The 17,985-nt window shown below is 40.5% G+C and overlaps 1 protein-coding gene across 9 annotated transcripts in view; it reads left to right on the top strand.

The window, feature by feature from the left end:
• Positions 1 to 17,985, top strand: part of DTNA (dystrobrevin alpha) — a 188,962-nt gene that overhangs the window by 133,610 nt on the left and 37,367 nt on the right. For 3 of the 9 annotated variants that reach the window (XM_074899003.1, XM_074899004.1, XM_074899005.1), the window contains exons 8-10: positions 1,280 to 1,446; positions 3,874 to 3,998; positions 9,269 to 9,349. In XM_074899003.1, the coding sequence (XP_074755104.1) occupies positions 1,280 to 1,446; positions 3,874 to 3,998; positions 9,269 to 9,349 (373 nt within the window). Of the gene's footprint in view, positions 1 to 1,279; positions 1,447 to 3,873; positions 3,999 to 7,066; positions 7,076 to 9,268; positions 9,350 to 11,190; positions 11,281 to 16,665; positions 16,744 to 17,371; positions 17,465 to 17,985 lie in introns of all 9 variants that reach the window. The other 6 variants (XM_074899006.1, XM_074899007.1, XM_074899002.1 and 3 more) reach the window with 4 other exon arrangements.

Below are 17,985 nucleotides of genomic sequence, written 5' to 3'. Positions count from 1 at the left end.
ATAAAAGGAGAAGGAGGAAGTCATACGTGTTCTTGTACTAAATAAATGTCTCTTCCATTGAAAGGCACCGAGGTGCGTAAGGTGAAGTTCCAAAATCCTTCTTGGCTACAGAGCTACCTATCTACCCCACCTTCCTCAAGCTCTTGTCATCCATCTCTGTCCCTTACCAGCTTTGCACTCTCCCAGCCTAGAGCACTAACCCTTCTTGCTGTGAAATTCTGGCAGAGTATTAAACCCCGACACACTCAGCACTGATCCGAATCCTCCCAGCCTGAACCTCACAACTGAAAAGCAGAAGGTGCCTGGGAACAAGGAGCTGTTTAGTACCCCATGGTAAATTGGGTGCATGCTGTAGCAAGGAGAGAGGAACAGAAATAGCGCTATTGCCAGGAAGGGGCTTCAGAATCTCAGTTAGAGCCTTAGCTTGCTCAGTGACTCACATCCTTGTTACTATCTGCTTCTGAGTGGAACGGAGAACAGAACCACACAGGTCCCTTCGATGGCCAGCTTTCCAAAACTGGGCATCCAAAGCCAGATTCAAAGTGTTCAACTCCATATATAGGTACCTAAATGATGCCAGTTGGACAGTTGAGACAGCAGTAATGAAGAGACAGCATGCCTAAGTACACTTTTGTGCTTCCAATAATCAGACAGCTGAGTTTGTCTTTATGTCCAAGACTCATCACTTTAGATCCTCACAGCACAGCAAAACTTTCAGCTTCCCCTGGTATTATAGAATAGAATCATAGAGTGGGTTGAGTTGGGGGGGACCTTAAAGATCATCTAGTTCCAACCCCCCTGCCGTGGACAGGGACACCCTTCACTAGATCAGGTTGCTCAAAGCCCCATCCAGCCTGGCCTTGAACACTGCCAGGGAGGGGGCAGCCACAGCTTCTCTGGGCAACCTGTGCCAGTGTCTCACCACCCTCACAGTAACGCAGCTGAAGGATGCAGTGGATTTTCCCACTTACGAATTTCCTCTACCATATATTTTGTTAGACACTGAACACACTTTTCACTGCGGCAAGCAGGAGGTGCAGGAATCAGCTCAGAAGTGATGAAGAATTTGGTGCCCCGTGTAGGAAGCATTGCCTGTGGATCAGCACAGGTTGCTGAGAGGCTACTTGAGTTTTCACGGGTCAGAGCTGTAGGCAGCATCCGATGCTGCAGATTGCTAGAAACAAAGAAGGGATTCGGTCTTCAGTTTGGGGCTTTGTAAACTTTTGCTGGGGGCTTCTCTGCTTTAGTTTATGGCTCAGCGTTTTTCTCTCCTGTGCAGTCTTCCATCCTGTCGAGTGTTCCTACTGCCACAGCGAGAGCATGATGGGGTTTCGCTACCGCTGCCAGCAGTGTCACAATTACCAGCTCTGTCAGGACTGCTTCTGGAGGGGCCATGCCAGCGGTTCCCACAGCAACCAGCACCAAATGAAAGAGTACACGTCATGGGTAAGGGAAGACTCGCGCCTTGCTGCAGACTGCTTAGCCCTCCAGCCAGCGGAGAAGCCCCCGGCTTCATCTCCGGGCAGCTGTCTGGCACAGGGAGGCCAGGAGCCAGGCTGCTGGTTCGGATTGGCGACCCCGTCAGGGAGGCTTCGGCCTTGGGAGCTGTCAGGAGAGTACGGAGGTGGGAATGGTCTTTTCTGGGTGAGGATCTGGGGCGCCTGTGGCGGTGCGTGCCGCGGGGAGGGCAGGGCAGGAGGGGCTGGCAGCAGGGCACCAGGCTCACAGCAGTTTCTCCTGTTCCCACAGGACTCATGGTAAAATCATCATTGGCTTGCTTTGTTTGGCTACGTGTAAATGAAATGATGAATACTTAATGCTCATTCATCAGTATTTTCAGACTAGTGGCTGCAGCATATGTGTAGCATTTCAGATAGTCCTGGCACGGTAGATTTGAGTGTGGTCACAGGCTTAGATCCACAGTAGTGTTTACTGTAGAGAAAAACACACTTGAATCTTTTTGTTGTTAAACGAAATAATTCAATGCTTTCTGTAAGCTGAAAGAAAAGTATCAAGAGCTACATTAATCTTCTCTGAAGGGCATCAGACCTGGGAGCTAAGCTCTCTGCGGACTGGAGCAAAGCTTGATTGTGAAGCATCCCAGTCCTTCAGGGTTCAAATCCAGAGACCGGCAGAAAATCCTGACTAATCTCAAATATTGCAAAAAAGTATATTATTACCAAAAAACCCAGAAAATTATGCATATAGCAACAGCTCACATTTGTACAGCGCTTTATGTATATTTTTTAACGAAGTTCTGAAGCTTAACACTTAAAATGCATGTTTTGATGGAGCAGGCAAGGGTTAAATTTGACATGGTTTGCTCTGTATGCCAGTCACACAGCCCTGCACTGTATCCCACTGTTTTTGTGGGTCCTAATTGCTGCTTGTTGCATAGACACGAATGGCTTGAGTTTAGACTCTGAATAGAAGAGTGCCCACTACATAGCTCTGACTCCATTCCTAACAGCAATTTGTGCTATAAAATCATTTTTCACTGTAACCAGGGAGCTGTAATTATAGGTAGGAAGTAATTGGAAAACTTAAGATTTCTGCTCAGCGGAAGACAAAAATGTGACTACATGCCTAGTGGTTTCAAATGTTTCCTTGTCAGAAACAAATGTTTTGCTTCAAGTTTGAAATTGCCTTTCTGTAGCGTTCTTTAGCATTTGTTCAAACCTAGTTAGTATTCTCTGTAAGGCATCCATATTGAGCTCCACATGCAGATTAAAGGTGTTCATGGGTGCACTGGAACACAATTCATAGTGAAATCACATTTATAATGAAAGAGAAAAAGCCTGAATTTTACATATTTACGTTGGATTTCTGTAATAGAAATATTTCATTATCTTGATTACAGTCATAAGTCAATGCAGGATGTGTGTGCACAAATGCAATTCCACTCCTGTTAAGTTCCAAAAAGATTTTTAAATTTCAGCATGTAGAGCTGTATTTTGGAGGGAGGGCACAGTGTGAGGACCACCACCCCTGCTTTACTGGCAGAGAAGCTGAATCACAGAGAGGTGGGTTGGATTCCCTGAGAATCTCTCACACAACCTAAAAGACGTCCTTAGGTCTCTGAGCCCTTCCTTAGAAAAGCGTTCAGCTGCAAAGAGTGTCCGAACAAAACTAGAAAGCAGAAAATACTGGGAGGTTTTTTTAGACTTGCTGATGGAATTTCAGGGTGAAAAGCATGCTTCTTGTGCAGAGCCTCCCCATCTTTTGGTGACGGTGACAATAGGTCAGCCTCTTCTGGTGCACTGTCACCATGGCGGGGCAATTCCTGCCATGCACATGTCTCAGATTTCCCATTCCCCAGTGTGGCAGGTGCTGCAGCGGCCGTGGGAGGTGAAAGAGGAGCTTTATAACAGCAGCTAAACAGTACAGGGTGCTGGAGCTGAGGAGGGAAATACAAGTGAGGAGAAAGAATATGGCAGCCTTGTCCTGGCCCACAGTGAGGAAGGAGACGGTGTCCCATACATTGTATCTATAGGGGCAGGCGTACACGGGTTTGTTTTGCTTGCACTTCCAAGATAGAGCCAGCTCCCGTCCAGGTGACGCTTAACTTTGTGCTGTCCTTCATTCAGTACTACCTGAGTGCAGCATTGCAAAAAAGCCATGGCAATTGCGTCTGTCCATATAGATATACCCCCCAAGCCCATTATTCTGAAGGCCCCTGAAGGTAAGAGTAATCTTTCCTCCAAACTGAGCAGTCTATGCCTTACCAGACTCTTGGAGTGGGAGGGAGGCAAGGGGGATGTCAGTTGATAGGTGTGCAAGTCCTAGAGCCTCCTGTTGTTTTGTGCTTCCTATAGCAGAAACAGTATGCACCTTACTTGTCCAGATTACCTCTACCTTCCTTGTTCCTCCCAGAAATCACCTGCTAAGAAGCTAACTAATGCACTTAGCAAGTCTTTAAGCTGTGCTTCCAGCCGTGAACCTTTGCACCCAATGTTCCCTGACCAGCCTGAAAAACCTCTAAACCTGGCTCATATTGTGTAAGTATCTGTGTGCTGTAGAGAAAGTAAGCTTTGTTGTAAGAGTTGCTCACACCAAGTGTAGGTACTATAGCTCTGAACAAAGTAGGAGTTAGCTGGGGCATGTTGAGCTCAATGAATCACAAGTGCAAATTTGCTGATAGGGATATTTAGTATTAAAAATGTTCTTCTGGTGTGACTTCACTTGAAAAGTCAGTGGGATATGTACATATAACCAAATACTGGGACACAATGTTGATATGCCCCCATTCTCCCCGAGAGATATTCATGCAATTTCATAGAGTTTCAGCGCTTTGGGATGTATTCATGCAAAGAACATCAGTTTTGTTGTCTAGAAATTCTCAGCTTCGGTGTATCATAGGTATGTCTTGACATGAGGTGCCAGAGAAAAGTGAAGTCTGACCACTTTTTTTGAAATCAGTGTCAGAGTTCTCACTGACTTTAATGGAGCTGTGGCTTCGCCCACCCCTGAAGAGTTATATGAGTCTGCATAAGAAGCGTGTCTTTAATTGCCAAGTCACTTGAAGGGACTCTTTTATCTTTATGTTTTGATGCTTTGGGAAAGCAAAATTATTTTTTGATACAGTAGTTTGTGTCACTACCTTTTCTGTGCAGGAGTCAAGAAGCTCAAAGCGGAAAGAAAATGCGTTTGTGCAGGGTTGGGAAATTATCACTTGGGAATTTTTTTTTCTAAACTGCATTCGCTGCCCATAGTGGCAGTTGCTCAGATTTTCTCATCTGTTTGTTTTACCTTTGTTTCCTGGGTCCTTAAAAAAAAAAAAAGTTAAATTTTCCATAGAATTCAGGACAAATGAAGACGTTGGTTGGAAGAAAGTTATAAAGACATTAATTTGGAAAAATTATTCAAAAATGCTGTCTTTAAAGTATTTCTCTCATTCGGGGGTCTGACTGAAGCATTTCAGGCAGCAGCCATTAAAATTGTATTTGCATGCTGCATATCTGTATTTCTGGCTGCTGGAACTATTCCAGTCTGTATTTATTATACCTTCTTACTTTTGTCAGTACTGAGTGTTTGTATGTAGCATCTTTAAGGGCTGTGGGCTGTGCGACACCTGGAAAGTTCACCTAACCTACCTGACATTTTAAGGCTAAATCACGCTGATGGTCCTCCTTGTGTGGTTGTAGCAGAACTTTCTCAATACGTAAAAGAGTGCTCTGCTTTTCAGACACATGGTGCCTCTGACAGATACGTAATGCCAAATCCCTGTTACACTCAACTGTCAGTTAAAACCCCTGCACCTCTTTATGGAGGTGCAATGGGAAGACGTTCTTTGGAAGAAGTCACCTGGAGTTGGATCTGCTGAGCTACCCCACTGCTGTGTGGTATAAAAGCCTGGCTCTTCTGGCAAGCAATCATTTCATGGGGCAGATTTTGGCTATCCTTAAGAGAATTGCGAAGAGACAGGGAGCATGAAACTGAAAGGGAAGCAAGCCTCTGTTCCCTGTTGGCTGGGGCCTTCAAAGGCCTGGGAATATGTCAGAAGATCATGAGTAGTGAAAACTGGGCTACAGTTAGTAGATTAAATGCATTTAGGCAAGGCAGGGTAAAGGTACCATAATTGAGTAGGATCTGTTCCAAATCTTTGCTGTGAAATTAACACCTTCCCTTCTTCCTAACTATCCAGACATAATTTAGAGTGATTGGATGTGAGAACAAACCACCATCTATTTTGTTTTATGATAGAGTTTCTCTTTATTCGTAGACTGAAGGCAATATAATGGCAATATATATTGGCTATCATGATACATGAGTGAAAAACCTGTAAGTTGTGGAGGTAGCATGATCTACAGCATAACTCACATAAATTAACTGAGAGGAGAGATATGCTACAGTGCCTCATTGAGAATATCTTCTCACTGATGTGATTTTTATTTTTAAACATAATGGAAGTTGAGAGAAACAGCTCTGGGCAGGAATCCAGGCAAACAGAGTTTTATGTGTGCATTAAATGGAAGAATTTTGGCAACAAAACAGTATCCTTTCCTTAGCTTCTATCTTAAGTGGGGACAAGTACTCTCTGCATTACTAGACAGCCTTTGCTTTTTCCTGTTATTCCACCTTTGGGTGGTACCAGACAGAAAGACTGCATGGGTTTTTTTTGTTTTAGTGGTGCCACACAAAATTTTCAATTAAGTAAAGCACATCTAAGGCTCATCTAGAGAAGCAGCTATCAAGGCATCATTAACCTGATGGAGGAACTCTCCCACTGATGGAGGGGTCATTTTTCCTTTCTATACATAAGACTGGCAACAAAAAAGAAACACCAGACTACAGAGATTATAAATGGCATGGCCAGTGCATCATGGAGGTATTTTTCAAATGCATCCTTCACTGGCCTGACTTTGTTTCCATCTAAGCCTGTGGGAGTATTATTTTTGACATCAGTGTGAAGAGGTTAGACCAGCATGGAACACTTGGAAAACTCCTCTTATTTAATCTGATTTCTTACTGTGGATATGTGTTATGCCGTAACATGCATTTATTACATAGCATATTTCAATAGTATTGTTTTCTACATCCTTGAGGAAAGTTGTTTGAGTATCATCAGCTCACTTTTATAAGAAAGCTTGATCACTCACTTCCAGAAGTTTAGAAATAACCTCAGAAGGGTACACATTTATAGTCAAGAGTTTTCCTTTGCTTTACCATGAAGTCTGCTGTTCTTGTCTTATCACACAACTGTATATGTGTGTTTGAACATCCATTTGATATCCAAGCTCTAACTTGAGGAATATGACAGCCTTTAAGAAACTTGCCTTGGGAAAGCTCAGATTAGTTTAATACAGCTTTTTTCACATAAGAATTGACAAACTAATGCTAATCACAAAACCTTAGCAAAGTCTTGGAGTTCATAGACATTTGTACACAAGAGTAACTCTGTATATGTAAACAGATCAATGACCTTTTAAGCATATAGACTCTCATGCTTTTTGCAGAATCAGGGTCATAAGAATGGAGTGTGTCCAATGCACTACTTAAACCACATGCATAATAAACTGACAATTTAATTAATGATCTCTTTTCCATTTCATTTTGGCTGCAAAAGAGATACTTGGTGAGTATTTTTCTTCTTTAATACACTTACTGGAGGAAGAAGCTTGGAAAAAATGCAGTAATCTCATCATTACCAACCCTTAACTTTTTATCGGAGTCCAGAGCCAAATAAATAATTGTCTTTGAATACAGAGAGAGTGAAAGGGAAGAGCTCTTTTGGCGGCTAGAAACTTTCTCTTCCACCCCTGTTTTGAGATGAAGATTAGAGAAGACATTAACCTGAAGTGTGTATGTGGTGATCTGCTGAAGTCCATGGGTGCCACATACCCAGTCAATGGTTGGACTGGATGATCTACAAGGTCTTTTCCAACCTTGATGATGATTCTGTGATACCCACTTCCTACTCAGTCAGCAGAGGTAGACTAGGTACAAGGCAAAGCAGAGCTCTACAAGGGAGCACTCTTCCTGCCTTCTTCTCTGGAACACTGTTGATAACCAACCTCTCCTTCCCTCTCCTCTGCTGTTGAGAACACCACAGCCCAGGGTTGGACCCATCTTTCAGAAAGCCCAGCATGTGCCAGATTAGTTTTTGAATGTGTTCAGTGATTACATTGAGAAAAGGAAAAATGCAGTAGTCAAATGTAGTTGGTGTGAACTGTTTCTCCTGCATCAATTATCAGTTTACAATTCTCAGGCTACAAAATACCAGTTGATTACCCATTAAATAAAATTAGTTTCTGAATATTCTCTCAAAGTTTATTTCCAAATCTCTGTATTTGAAGACTGGTATCACAATGGACCTTTCCAGTGAACTGGCTCTGATCATGGCCTCATCCAAGCTCTTCCTACCTCTGATGGAGCACATGAAAAATAATATTAAACACTTCTTCATAAGTACATAGAGCAACAAGTGCTGCTTCTCAAATTCATGACTGACCAGAACTTGAGTGTGAGTCTATAGACGCAGGGTTAAGCTAAAATTATATTTTCATATAAATAAAAAACATGCCAAATCCTACATCTTTCCGTTCCCATTTTTAAACTTCTTAAAATTAGTGTGGTATTGTCATGCTGAGAAATCAGTTTGGACTTGTCAAAGCCCATATTTATTCTTGTTCTCTAACAGTTACAAAATAAGAAAGAGAACATACAGTAATAGTTCATTTCTGTGCAGAACTGGCTTTCTTCATTTCTTACAAATGGTTTCGATGACCGGTTGTCTTGCACAATTGGAGCCCAGTGAGTATTTTGCAGGTGGCTACTATATTTCTATTTGCACATCTGCAGAATTCGGAAAGCAAGACAGATTTTTCACAGACCTTAAAGGGTATATTAACCTATTTGAAATCTGGACAATTTAAAGTCTGAATTATATATGGCTTCAGGTTCTACTCATATATGATTGAAAACCTCGTGATTTTAATGACTATTTTTTAGTTTTTCCAGAGAGTCTATATCTTTTGCCCAGCGTTGCATAAGAAGTCCATTAAAAAGGGGACATTTCTCCTTAATGGATACAGAAGAAAAAACTATGCACAAAATATTTTTTAAGGGTAGACAATAAAAGCAGAGGAAATATTCCTTCTCATTTCATTTTTAGTGAGAGGAGGAAATAAAGAATGTAATAATAAAACCGTTGTTATTAATGGGTCCTCTTAAACTAGATACTTACTTTAAATTTTTATTTGGAGGTTTGGTGTACCAGTTGAAAAGCTTTGCAGTTAAATCAGTTTAGTTCTACATGTATTTTATGGGACACTGAGGGCTATGGGTCACTATGTAAATATGGTAGCATGGAGCTTAGTGCCAGGGATAACCTCATGAAAAGATGTGTAATTTATTGGCAGTTACCCCCTGCAGACCTCCATGCTGCCACAGCAAACCTTCTGCCAGTGCTCACTCAGCCTAGCTGGTTGAAAGCAACAACTGCACTGTAGACTACAGGCTCTGGAAAGAAAAAAATGGCATAGCTGTTATTTTGCCAAAGCAAGAAGAAAATCAAGCAAGTTGCTAAAGACTCACCTCAGCACACACAAAAGTATTATTTCTTTCCAGCCTAAGTAGCAATGTGTTTTTATCAACTTCTGGTTAAAAACACAGCATCTTTGATATGGAACTATTGCTACTTAAAGCAGAAGATGCTAGTAGTAATATTACTTTAACAACAAGCTCATTTAATTCTCTGGAAATACTGTTGCTGATTAGTTTTCTTTTGTGCAAAATTAATGCAACTGGGTATTTTGCCACTTTCTAGGCCCCCTCGACCTGTAACCAGCATGAATGACACACTCTTCTCCCACTCCGTTCCCTCAGGAAGTCCTTTTGCAAACAGAAGGTGAGTTGTTATCCAAATTTATGTTAAACCATTATATTAGAGTGGTGGAGGGTTCAGTTTTCAATTCCCCCAGAAAATACAAACCCAGAATAAAATTAAGACACGAGCAGAGAAATGCCTTGGTTATTTTCGACTGATACCAAGATATCTGGATGGAGAGATAGAGTTAGGGCACCACAAGCTCCTCACAACAGAGCACAGAACTTTGGTTCTCATTTGAACCATTATGTCCTGCTAAATGTGTTCACATGCAACCTGAAAATGGGCTGTTGGTAAGAAGCCGTTTTGTAGCAGCACTGTGGGAATAGAAACTGGGACTTGCCATTGCCTTCTGGGAATGCCTGCATCATACTGCAAGAAACTATATGAACAAAGAGAAAATGTGCTCATACTTGCAAGACATAGCAAAACGTCCTTACTCCTGTTAAACTATCCAGATTTTCATTAAAGGCTACAAGAAAGAGTAGTCTTGGCATATGGTGAACCTTCAGCAAACAAACCAGAAGAGAGTGGTTAGTAACATTAATCCCAAAGAGAAGGTGCTTGCAGCTGCGTATACCTTTTGGCTCCATTATATGTGTGTAGCATTTGCTAGTTGTTTCACCCAATCTATGTAAGCCTCCCAATGCACATAGATGAGAAAGTGGCAGAAAAATAACTTCCCGCTTTACTGGGAAAGATAAGTGATATGTCTTCCTTGGGTTCATTTTTGTGCTTGGTTCCTAATGTACGTGTCAATGCTTCAGTGTTCCTCGATAACCAAACATAATCTCTGAGTATGCATGGCTACATTTTTTAACACCAAAACCAAATCCACAGTGTACCACACTGCAGTGACAGAGTAAATATGGTTTACTACTACTTTGATTTATGTACTTTGCTACCAGGAGCTATAAACTGTAAGCTGTCAGTGTTATCTTAGTGCAAGTAGCTGCTGGGTGTGACTGAGATGCTTTTGGAAAGCCAGCCCCAAAGCAGCCCCTGAGACCAGATGATCCTGCTGCCTGTACAGACAGTGAGACTGCAAACGCATACTCATTTCTATTGTTGGAGTATATGGAATTGTATGTGCCGGGGCAAGGCAGGATAATCTATTTGTGGCCTCCCAATGGCAGGTCATTAAGAGCAATGCTCTTTAAGAGTGTAGCTGTTGCTTCTGTTTATCACCAAGAAGTCCCTGTGCTCATTCAACAAAAGTAGGATGCTTTGCCATTTAGGCCAGGGACCTGCAGTAATAATCACAGCACTATCTACTGTGCTACTTGTTTTTCTTTACATGTGAAGAAATCCTGATTATTTTACGTTCTTTAGTAATTTAGCTGTCTGTCTTCAACTATCAGGATTAAACTTATATGATCCCTGAGCCATTAGAGTTCCTTTCATCTAGAGGAAGAACTCCTTGATGGAGAGAGAATGCCCTGAAGGAAGGAGACAATAAAAATCCCACAGCTATTGGTACCCAGACTTCCTTATAAGTGTGACATCCTTACACATCAAAAAGAGTCCATGATACAGCAGACAGTTCTGGCTTTTTTAGTTAACAGTATCCTGATATGTTAATATACAAGCAGTGTAATTGCTTCAAAGCTATTGTAACTTTTGTTTCAGCGATCTAGCAGGATTTTTAAGTGTTTGACAGCTTATTATTTTTATTTTCTACTCTTAAAGATTTAATGTGCACATTTTTAATCAAAAAATAAAGCATCCTACCAGCTGTCACATCAGTATTCTTTCTAAATAGTTACAAATTGCATTTATTGTCATGAACCCACTCTGAACACGCTGGTCTCTGTGTGTACTTTCTGGGGTATTAACAAGCTTTCATTGTTTGAATCATTCAGGTTACTTGGGGGTATAAATGCAGCCAGTCCTGTGGCTGATGAGCATTCTCTTATAAGGCTATATGTAAATCAGCTTCACAACAATTCACGGTCAGTATGAGAGCACTAACCACTAATCGCAGTAGTTCTGTAGCTCATGCACTAAATCATTAGCAGTTCTGCTAAACTACTAAAGATACTTTTTAAGGAAGGCTCTGGTGGGCTAGAGGGTTTCTCTGGCTCTAATTAGTCTTTTGAACAGACTTCCTGCTGGCTGTGAGCTTTGCCAACTTCTCTTGCTTCTGCACAGTACAAATCTTTCATTTTACCCTTCCACGTAGTATTAATATTAATGTATCTAGAGGAAGTTAGGAACATTGTTTTTGAAAACAAAAAAAATACACCTTTATGGTTTCATCATCAGCGTATGACTTGCCTGATGCATTCCTGACCAAGGAACAAAGAGGCTTGCACGAGAGCCTGGAAATAACTCCAGGTCTCCTAGCCAGCCTCCTCATCTTCTTCCATGGCTCTCAGTGCTGGTGGTTACTGTTCTGCAGTTAGTGCCTCTTGCCAGTAACCTTCCCCAGACCCCTTTGCTTTGCTTTTCAAAATGACCACAGAAAAGATAGATCTAAATCCTACTGAAACTAATGAAGACTTCCCATTTATATAGTGAGGGTTGGATTTGGCCTGATGCCTCTGGTTGCTGCACCCTTTTTCCATTATTCCCTCTCATCTTAGTGACCTCAAGGAAGAGCCTTTTCCATTCTGCATGAAAGAAATATGCAGGTGGATAAGAAAACTTACACCATTTTTTTTACTGTGGAGTATAGTGACCTTTTTTTTCTTTTTGATTAATCCATGAGCATTAGCTATAATTCAGTAAGAAAGTACTGAGACCAAGGTACTTTTCTGCTAAATGCCAAGTTCTTCAATCCGTATTAGACTAATAACAGTATCTTCGTTCATTCTTTTAGCTTTTACTATTATTATTGCCCTGGGAAAATCAGGCCTCATTAGTGGAAGCTCATCCTCTCATACATCAGAGGAACAGGCTATGACAGCTCTGTTTGCAATTGTGCTGATTATATATTAAATGCTCTGTGATTCATATAATAATAAAAATTGTACAAACTCAGGGTAAAATTTCTAGCTCAATGTAATCAGTGCTAAAAGCTCTGCTGGCTGCATTTTCACTGCAGATAACTTATGGTTACTTTAATTTGTGTTGCAATCTAGTCTAGAGGTTTCAGATAGCTTTAAAGAAAGTTTTTGTGTAATTAGAATGTTTATGCAAAGTAGAATTGGCACAGACTGTCATTTGTAGCATTCCCATGGTATTTATTTCAGCTAGTTGTGTTCACATAAGAACATAACCGTTTGCAACCAGTTTCTCCCTGTAGCAGGAAATGCTGAATTCAGCACACCGAGTCATTCTGATACTGGAAATGGATATGGTCTCATAAGTTCAGCACAATATCATCTTAATTTCAGGACTCATGGATGAAAAAGGGAAATTAACTAGGAAGAAGAAGAATCTCATTAGAGGAAAGGTCTTTGATAACTAGTAAATACAAAGACAAATTGTGGGGAACAACTGAAATGAGATTGAACATTTTATGTTCTTTGCAGTTCAATTGTGTCTGAAGCATTGATTTTGAATGGGTGTGCAATTATTCCAAAGCTCAGAGGAGGTGAAATTCAGTCTTTCCCTGAGATGCTTCTTAGTTTCTTCAAACCACTTCAGAATCAAAATCCCTTAAAATTTCTCTGCTTGCTTTGCTTAGTTTGAGCGACCATGTCCATAAGAGAGTTTTCTCGAGGAGTCTGGCATAAAAATTACAAGCTCCTTTCTTCTCAATATATGCAGCGTGCAAATTGATAACAACAATATGCTCTGTAAAGCTCAAGAACAACTTTAAAGCGCTTATATTAGAAAAGAAAAAATCTGTGATCTTCTCCCAGATACCGAATCACAGTCATTTACTGGAATGACAGCTAATATGTGATTAAAACCACAAGTCCTCTAACTTTTATACTGTAACTAATATTCAGGTTTTCATCTCACATTTGTTTCTGTGACGTCTGATTACCTAGAGGGCAGCAGAACAAGGGAATATTCTGCAGAGTAGGTAATGGCCTTGCAAACCCGATGAATTGGATCTGTTATGTCAAAACAGGTAGATTAGGCATTACAGAAACTTCTGTCCAGTCAAGAGGAATAACTCTATACCCTGAATTAATGTTTTTTCCTTATTCGGATTGTTTTGTTCCCAAGCTGCAGTCTGTCAGTTCTGCCTTAAAGTTCGTAGCCACCATAGTAATGGATAAAATCTATTTCTCTTTCTTAATAAATGTCTTCTTTAAGCTATGAAATTCTAGGGCTAAACTGGGGTAAGATGAAACAGGACGTTTTGTCTTGCGTTTTTCTCAGCTCCCCCTCACAGCTAATACATTTAGTTTTTCTAAAGGAGTAATAAACTGGAATAAATGGAGTGATGCAGCACATTCTGCTGAAATGGAAATTACTTGGCAATTCTGTGGTAGGTAGAAAGAATGCACTATGATATCAAATGCCCATAGCCAAGGAAAAATTGAGTCTAATTTAATGCTGAGTCAGAGTAGCTGGTGCCTTTTTTGAACTCCACATAAAAGCAAAAAAGAATTTGATATTCTACCTGGGCATAGCAAAAGATTAGGGAAAACTTCTGGACAACAGCTAACTTTGGAGCAAAACATGCTGGGGTCCATGCTTCTGTCTCTAAGGAGTGTGGTAGACTTGAACTGCATGTTGCCTTCATATATTGTTTTCAGAACAAGATAAAAATCCTCCTTATTTCATTGGCAATATTCTACCTGCTAAAGGAAAGGTTTATATGTTATTGTTTAGTAGCCACTAAAGAGGGTATAACATTTACACCGATACTGTTAGGTCTACATCTTTGTAGACATCTGCTCAGAGTTGGAGGTTTTGTCTCTTAATTTAGATAGGGAACCATTCTTTGACATCTTAGAAAATGTTTCTGTTTAACAGGAATATATCTTTAAAATACTTGTTGCAGTGGGTAGGACTCAGAGAAACTCAGTGTGGCCAAAACAATCTCTGAAGTATTAGCTGTATTTTGGGAACTATGTGGAGGATGTAGGAAGATGTGGAAGAACAAGAAGGTTGAATGTCAGCTCTTCCGAATGAAGGAAGGTTGAAGGCAGAAACAGGGACAAAGATCGAAGGGATTATACAAGAGACAGCCTAACCTTGGTATCCAAAGATACTGAAATTATGACAGAATTAGTAAGCACCTGGAGGATAATAAACCATGAGAAATAACCAGCATGGATTTGTCAAGAACAAATTATGTCAAACCAAACTAATTTATTTCATTGACAGGATAACTGGTCCAGTGGGTAAAAAAGAAGCGACAGATACGATACAGTTAAAAGGACTTTTGATATACTCCCAGATGACACAGAGGTACCCAAAGGAAGTATGGACTAGGGGAAGTTAGTATAAGAGCAACCTTGAAAATCAGTAATTACATTTTCAGAAGTTTGCTGTCATTCTAGGATGAGGACATATGAGGTGGGATTCTTGAGGGCTGTCCTAAGTCAGACACTACACACTCTTTCTTGTAATGACCTAGTGGGAGCAATAGAGTGAATGCATGCAATTTGTAGATGGTACAAAGGTTGAAATAGTTATGGGAAAGAGTGCTTGGAGAGCAGTTTCTAAATTAAAAAATGAGCTCAATTGCGGTGATAGCAATTGATGTCCAAATGATCTGGAATCAGTTAGAGGAAACTCAGTAATTACAAGTGAACAGTGCTGTAGCAAGGAAGCAAATAATCAAATAAAAGATGGAGCATAATTGGATGGACAGAAATATTTTAACAGAGGACCTAGTAGTTGCAATGAACCACAAACTAATTGAAGTCAGCAATATGATTGTTAGATTGTGTCTGACCCTGGGACATCATGTGGAAAGCTATTAACACTCATTCCCTGGAGAAGGAGACATCTGCCTGGAGGTCTGCACCTCCAGGTTCAGGGCAACAGCATGGGGACAAATATGCTAACCAGCATGACAGAGTCCAGAGGAGACACCCAAACATCAGAAAAGCTTAGAAGTAACTCATGGAAGTTATGTTCCATCTCATAGTTAGAAGTTACAAGTTTCCTTAATCGATGAAAAAAGATATGGCCATTGATAGACATTGTATTGATTGCTCAGTGTGTAACGTTTGCTTGCCTGTCCCTCCACCCTAACTATGTTGCTTCTGCAACATAGGAGAGGAGAACTTACAGTTTGGTAGAGGGGGCATCACACTGCACTGTTAGAAAGCAGAGCACAAAATCTGCCCCGGGGTCTCTGATGTCCCCTTGTGGCAACTTACTTATCTTTAAGAGCCTAAAGCTGCATTTTTGGCTGAAATGGCACACCCTGTACCCCTTGAATGCGTTTGCCTTCTGTAACTGGGAGGAACACATGGGTGGAAAACGTATCCTTCTAAATTGCATGGACCGTGTTTATCTGCATGGATATTACTTCAGTGAAAGCACAACGCACAGAAGTAGCATGCTAATGGGCATAGAAATGTGAAGCAGGCTTTTTTTTTTTTTTTTTTTTTTTTTTGCTGTGCAATACAGCATTTCATTCAGCTATCTTCCAGATATATTATAAATCAACAGGGCTTGGGTTCTTAGGACACCCTTTGGTACCAGCCGTTTCAGAACCTTGCTGCCAACCTTGACCTTCCAAAAGGAGGGGAATGGCACGCACCTCATCTGACTGGATTCCTTCTTTGTCCTAATATTAAAGGTTTTGATCTTCAGTCTGTTAGAGCCACATCTGCTCAGATTCATCAGGTATCACATTTGTGCAACATCATCTGCCTGTATACACAGACGTACACCCCTGGATGCACAGGTGCATGTATGTTCACACACCCACCTTTCAATCAAAGATCTTTACAGTATCAGTAGCTAAACCAAAAAATAAAGATGAACAAATTTTTAAAAGCAGAAAGTAAAATATATTTTTGGTTTGCTTTGTTGTTTTTTAAACCAAAAATGCTGCAGCATGAAAGAAAAACTGTCATTTCAATCTCTCTGTTTTTAGCCAGTGTTATCTTATTAACATAGGTATTTAAGCACTGGGAAAGATGCAGTTACTGCAATCCATTAAATACTGTAATTGGAGGAAAAAAGTGGGTTTGATGATCTACATATTTTTTTAAATGAACAGAATAGTACTTCTGGAGGTTAAACTGGTGTATTGCATCACTGGATCTGTAGTGAAGGCTTTTGGAGAACAGGAGGGAAAACTTAATTCCTGACTTTGCATGTCCCGAAGTTTTCTAAAATTTCATTAACGTTTCTGTTGCTATTTTTATTCAGTTCAGGGTGCTTGAATGAGTTTCTCCAAACTCTGTTCTGTAATGAATTTCAGACATCACTGTTTACCCTTTTCTTAGTTTTCCTGTCTTATTAACTAGCTCTCCTTCCAAGAATACTGAAGTAGAGCAGAGCAAACTGCTGGCTAGGGCTGCTCCAGCTTTCTTGAAAGGAAAAGGGTAAGTTAAAGAGAGAGTATGTTTGTAGCTTGCACTAACACAGCTAAACCAAAACCTTTTCCTCTGTTCCTCCTGAGTTTAGTATATTCTATAAATGTCTTTCCTGAGAAAACTGTGATAACCAATTAACCCAGTGAGCTTAGTAGGGCGTGTTTTAAGTATTTTTATGTACACCTGAATGAGGTCTTGATCAGACACTTCCAAGCAAATCCAACTTGTGATTTCAGTATGTTAATCATGTGTGTAACATATGTATATTTAATGTATATATGCAGTACATAGTATATTAAAGTAAATAGTGCTGACCTCACAATCTGCTCTATTTTGAAATAAGTGGTACTGTACAGCTCCAGTCCCTGGCCCAGTCTGTCTTCTCACTGATCTCTGAGACTGGCTGTGTAAGCAAGTGGGATTCTACCATCCTAAGCCATGAAATACTTAACATATAAATTACAATAATAACAAAATAATTTCTGCACTTGTTTTGTTTGTTTGGTTTTTTTTCCTAAGAACACTTAAATATTCATTCCTAAATTCCCATTTCACAGTCTTACTTGCTCCTGCTTTCTCTGTTTATTTCCCTCTGTCTGTCCGGACTGCACCCTCTTTCCCCTCAACCCCATTTCAGGTTACAGTACAGCCTCGATGTTGCAGACAGGCTGGCCGATGAACATGTACTCATCGGGTTGTATGTCAACATGCTGCAGAGCAACCCCGCACGGTTAGTGCAGGTTTGGCACCTTTGGGGAACCCAGGAAAGGGACGTTGGTCGGCCAGATGCTCTCACTGTTTCCTCTTGGCTACAAGCTGAAGCAGCTCTTTATGAGCACTAACCTAAAGGCAATGTGTATGAAAACAGGGTATGTCCTCCCAAAGTTGATGGATTGTGGCAATCGCTCTTATTCCTTCTAGTGATGTTAAGTAGCAAGGTATTGCAAATAATTGCTTAGTTAAGAATGGCTGTACAAAGTTGATTTCAGATGCTGTGCTCTAGTCACCGCAGGACTTGGTGGTGGTACAGAAATTTTCATACATTGATGACTAACAAGTCCAGGTTTTCAAGGTAATAATTTTTGAGGTGTATGTAATTTGTAGCTTCACCTTACCTTGCAAGTAAGAAATGGTAATAGTATATAAATAATTATAATAGTAATAATGGGAATTTGCTTATTAACCTAGTGAAGAAAGGAGTTCATTTCAATTTTAATATATGTCAGGCATTGTGTTTAAATCTGCCTGATT

This window comes from Athene noctua, chromosome 2 (assembly GCF_965140245.1).
Source record: "Athene noctua chromosome 2, bAthNoc1.hap1.1, whole genome shotgun sequence".
Classification (NCBI taxonomy): Eukaryota; Metazoa; Chordata; class Aves; order Strigiformes; family Strigidae; genus Athene; species Athene noctua.
The sequence above is the reverse complement of the archived record's forward strand: the minus strand, read 5'-3'. Positions and strand labels throughout refer to the sequence as shown.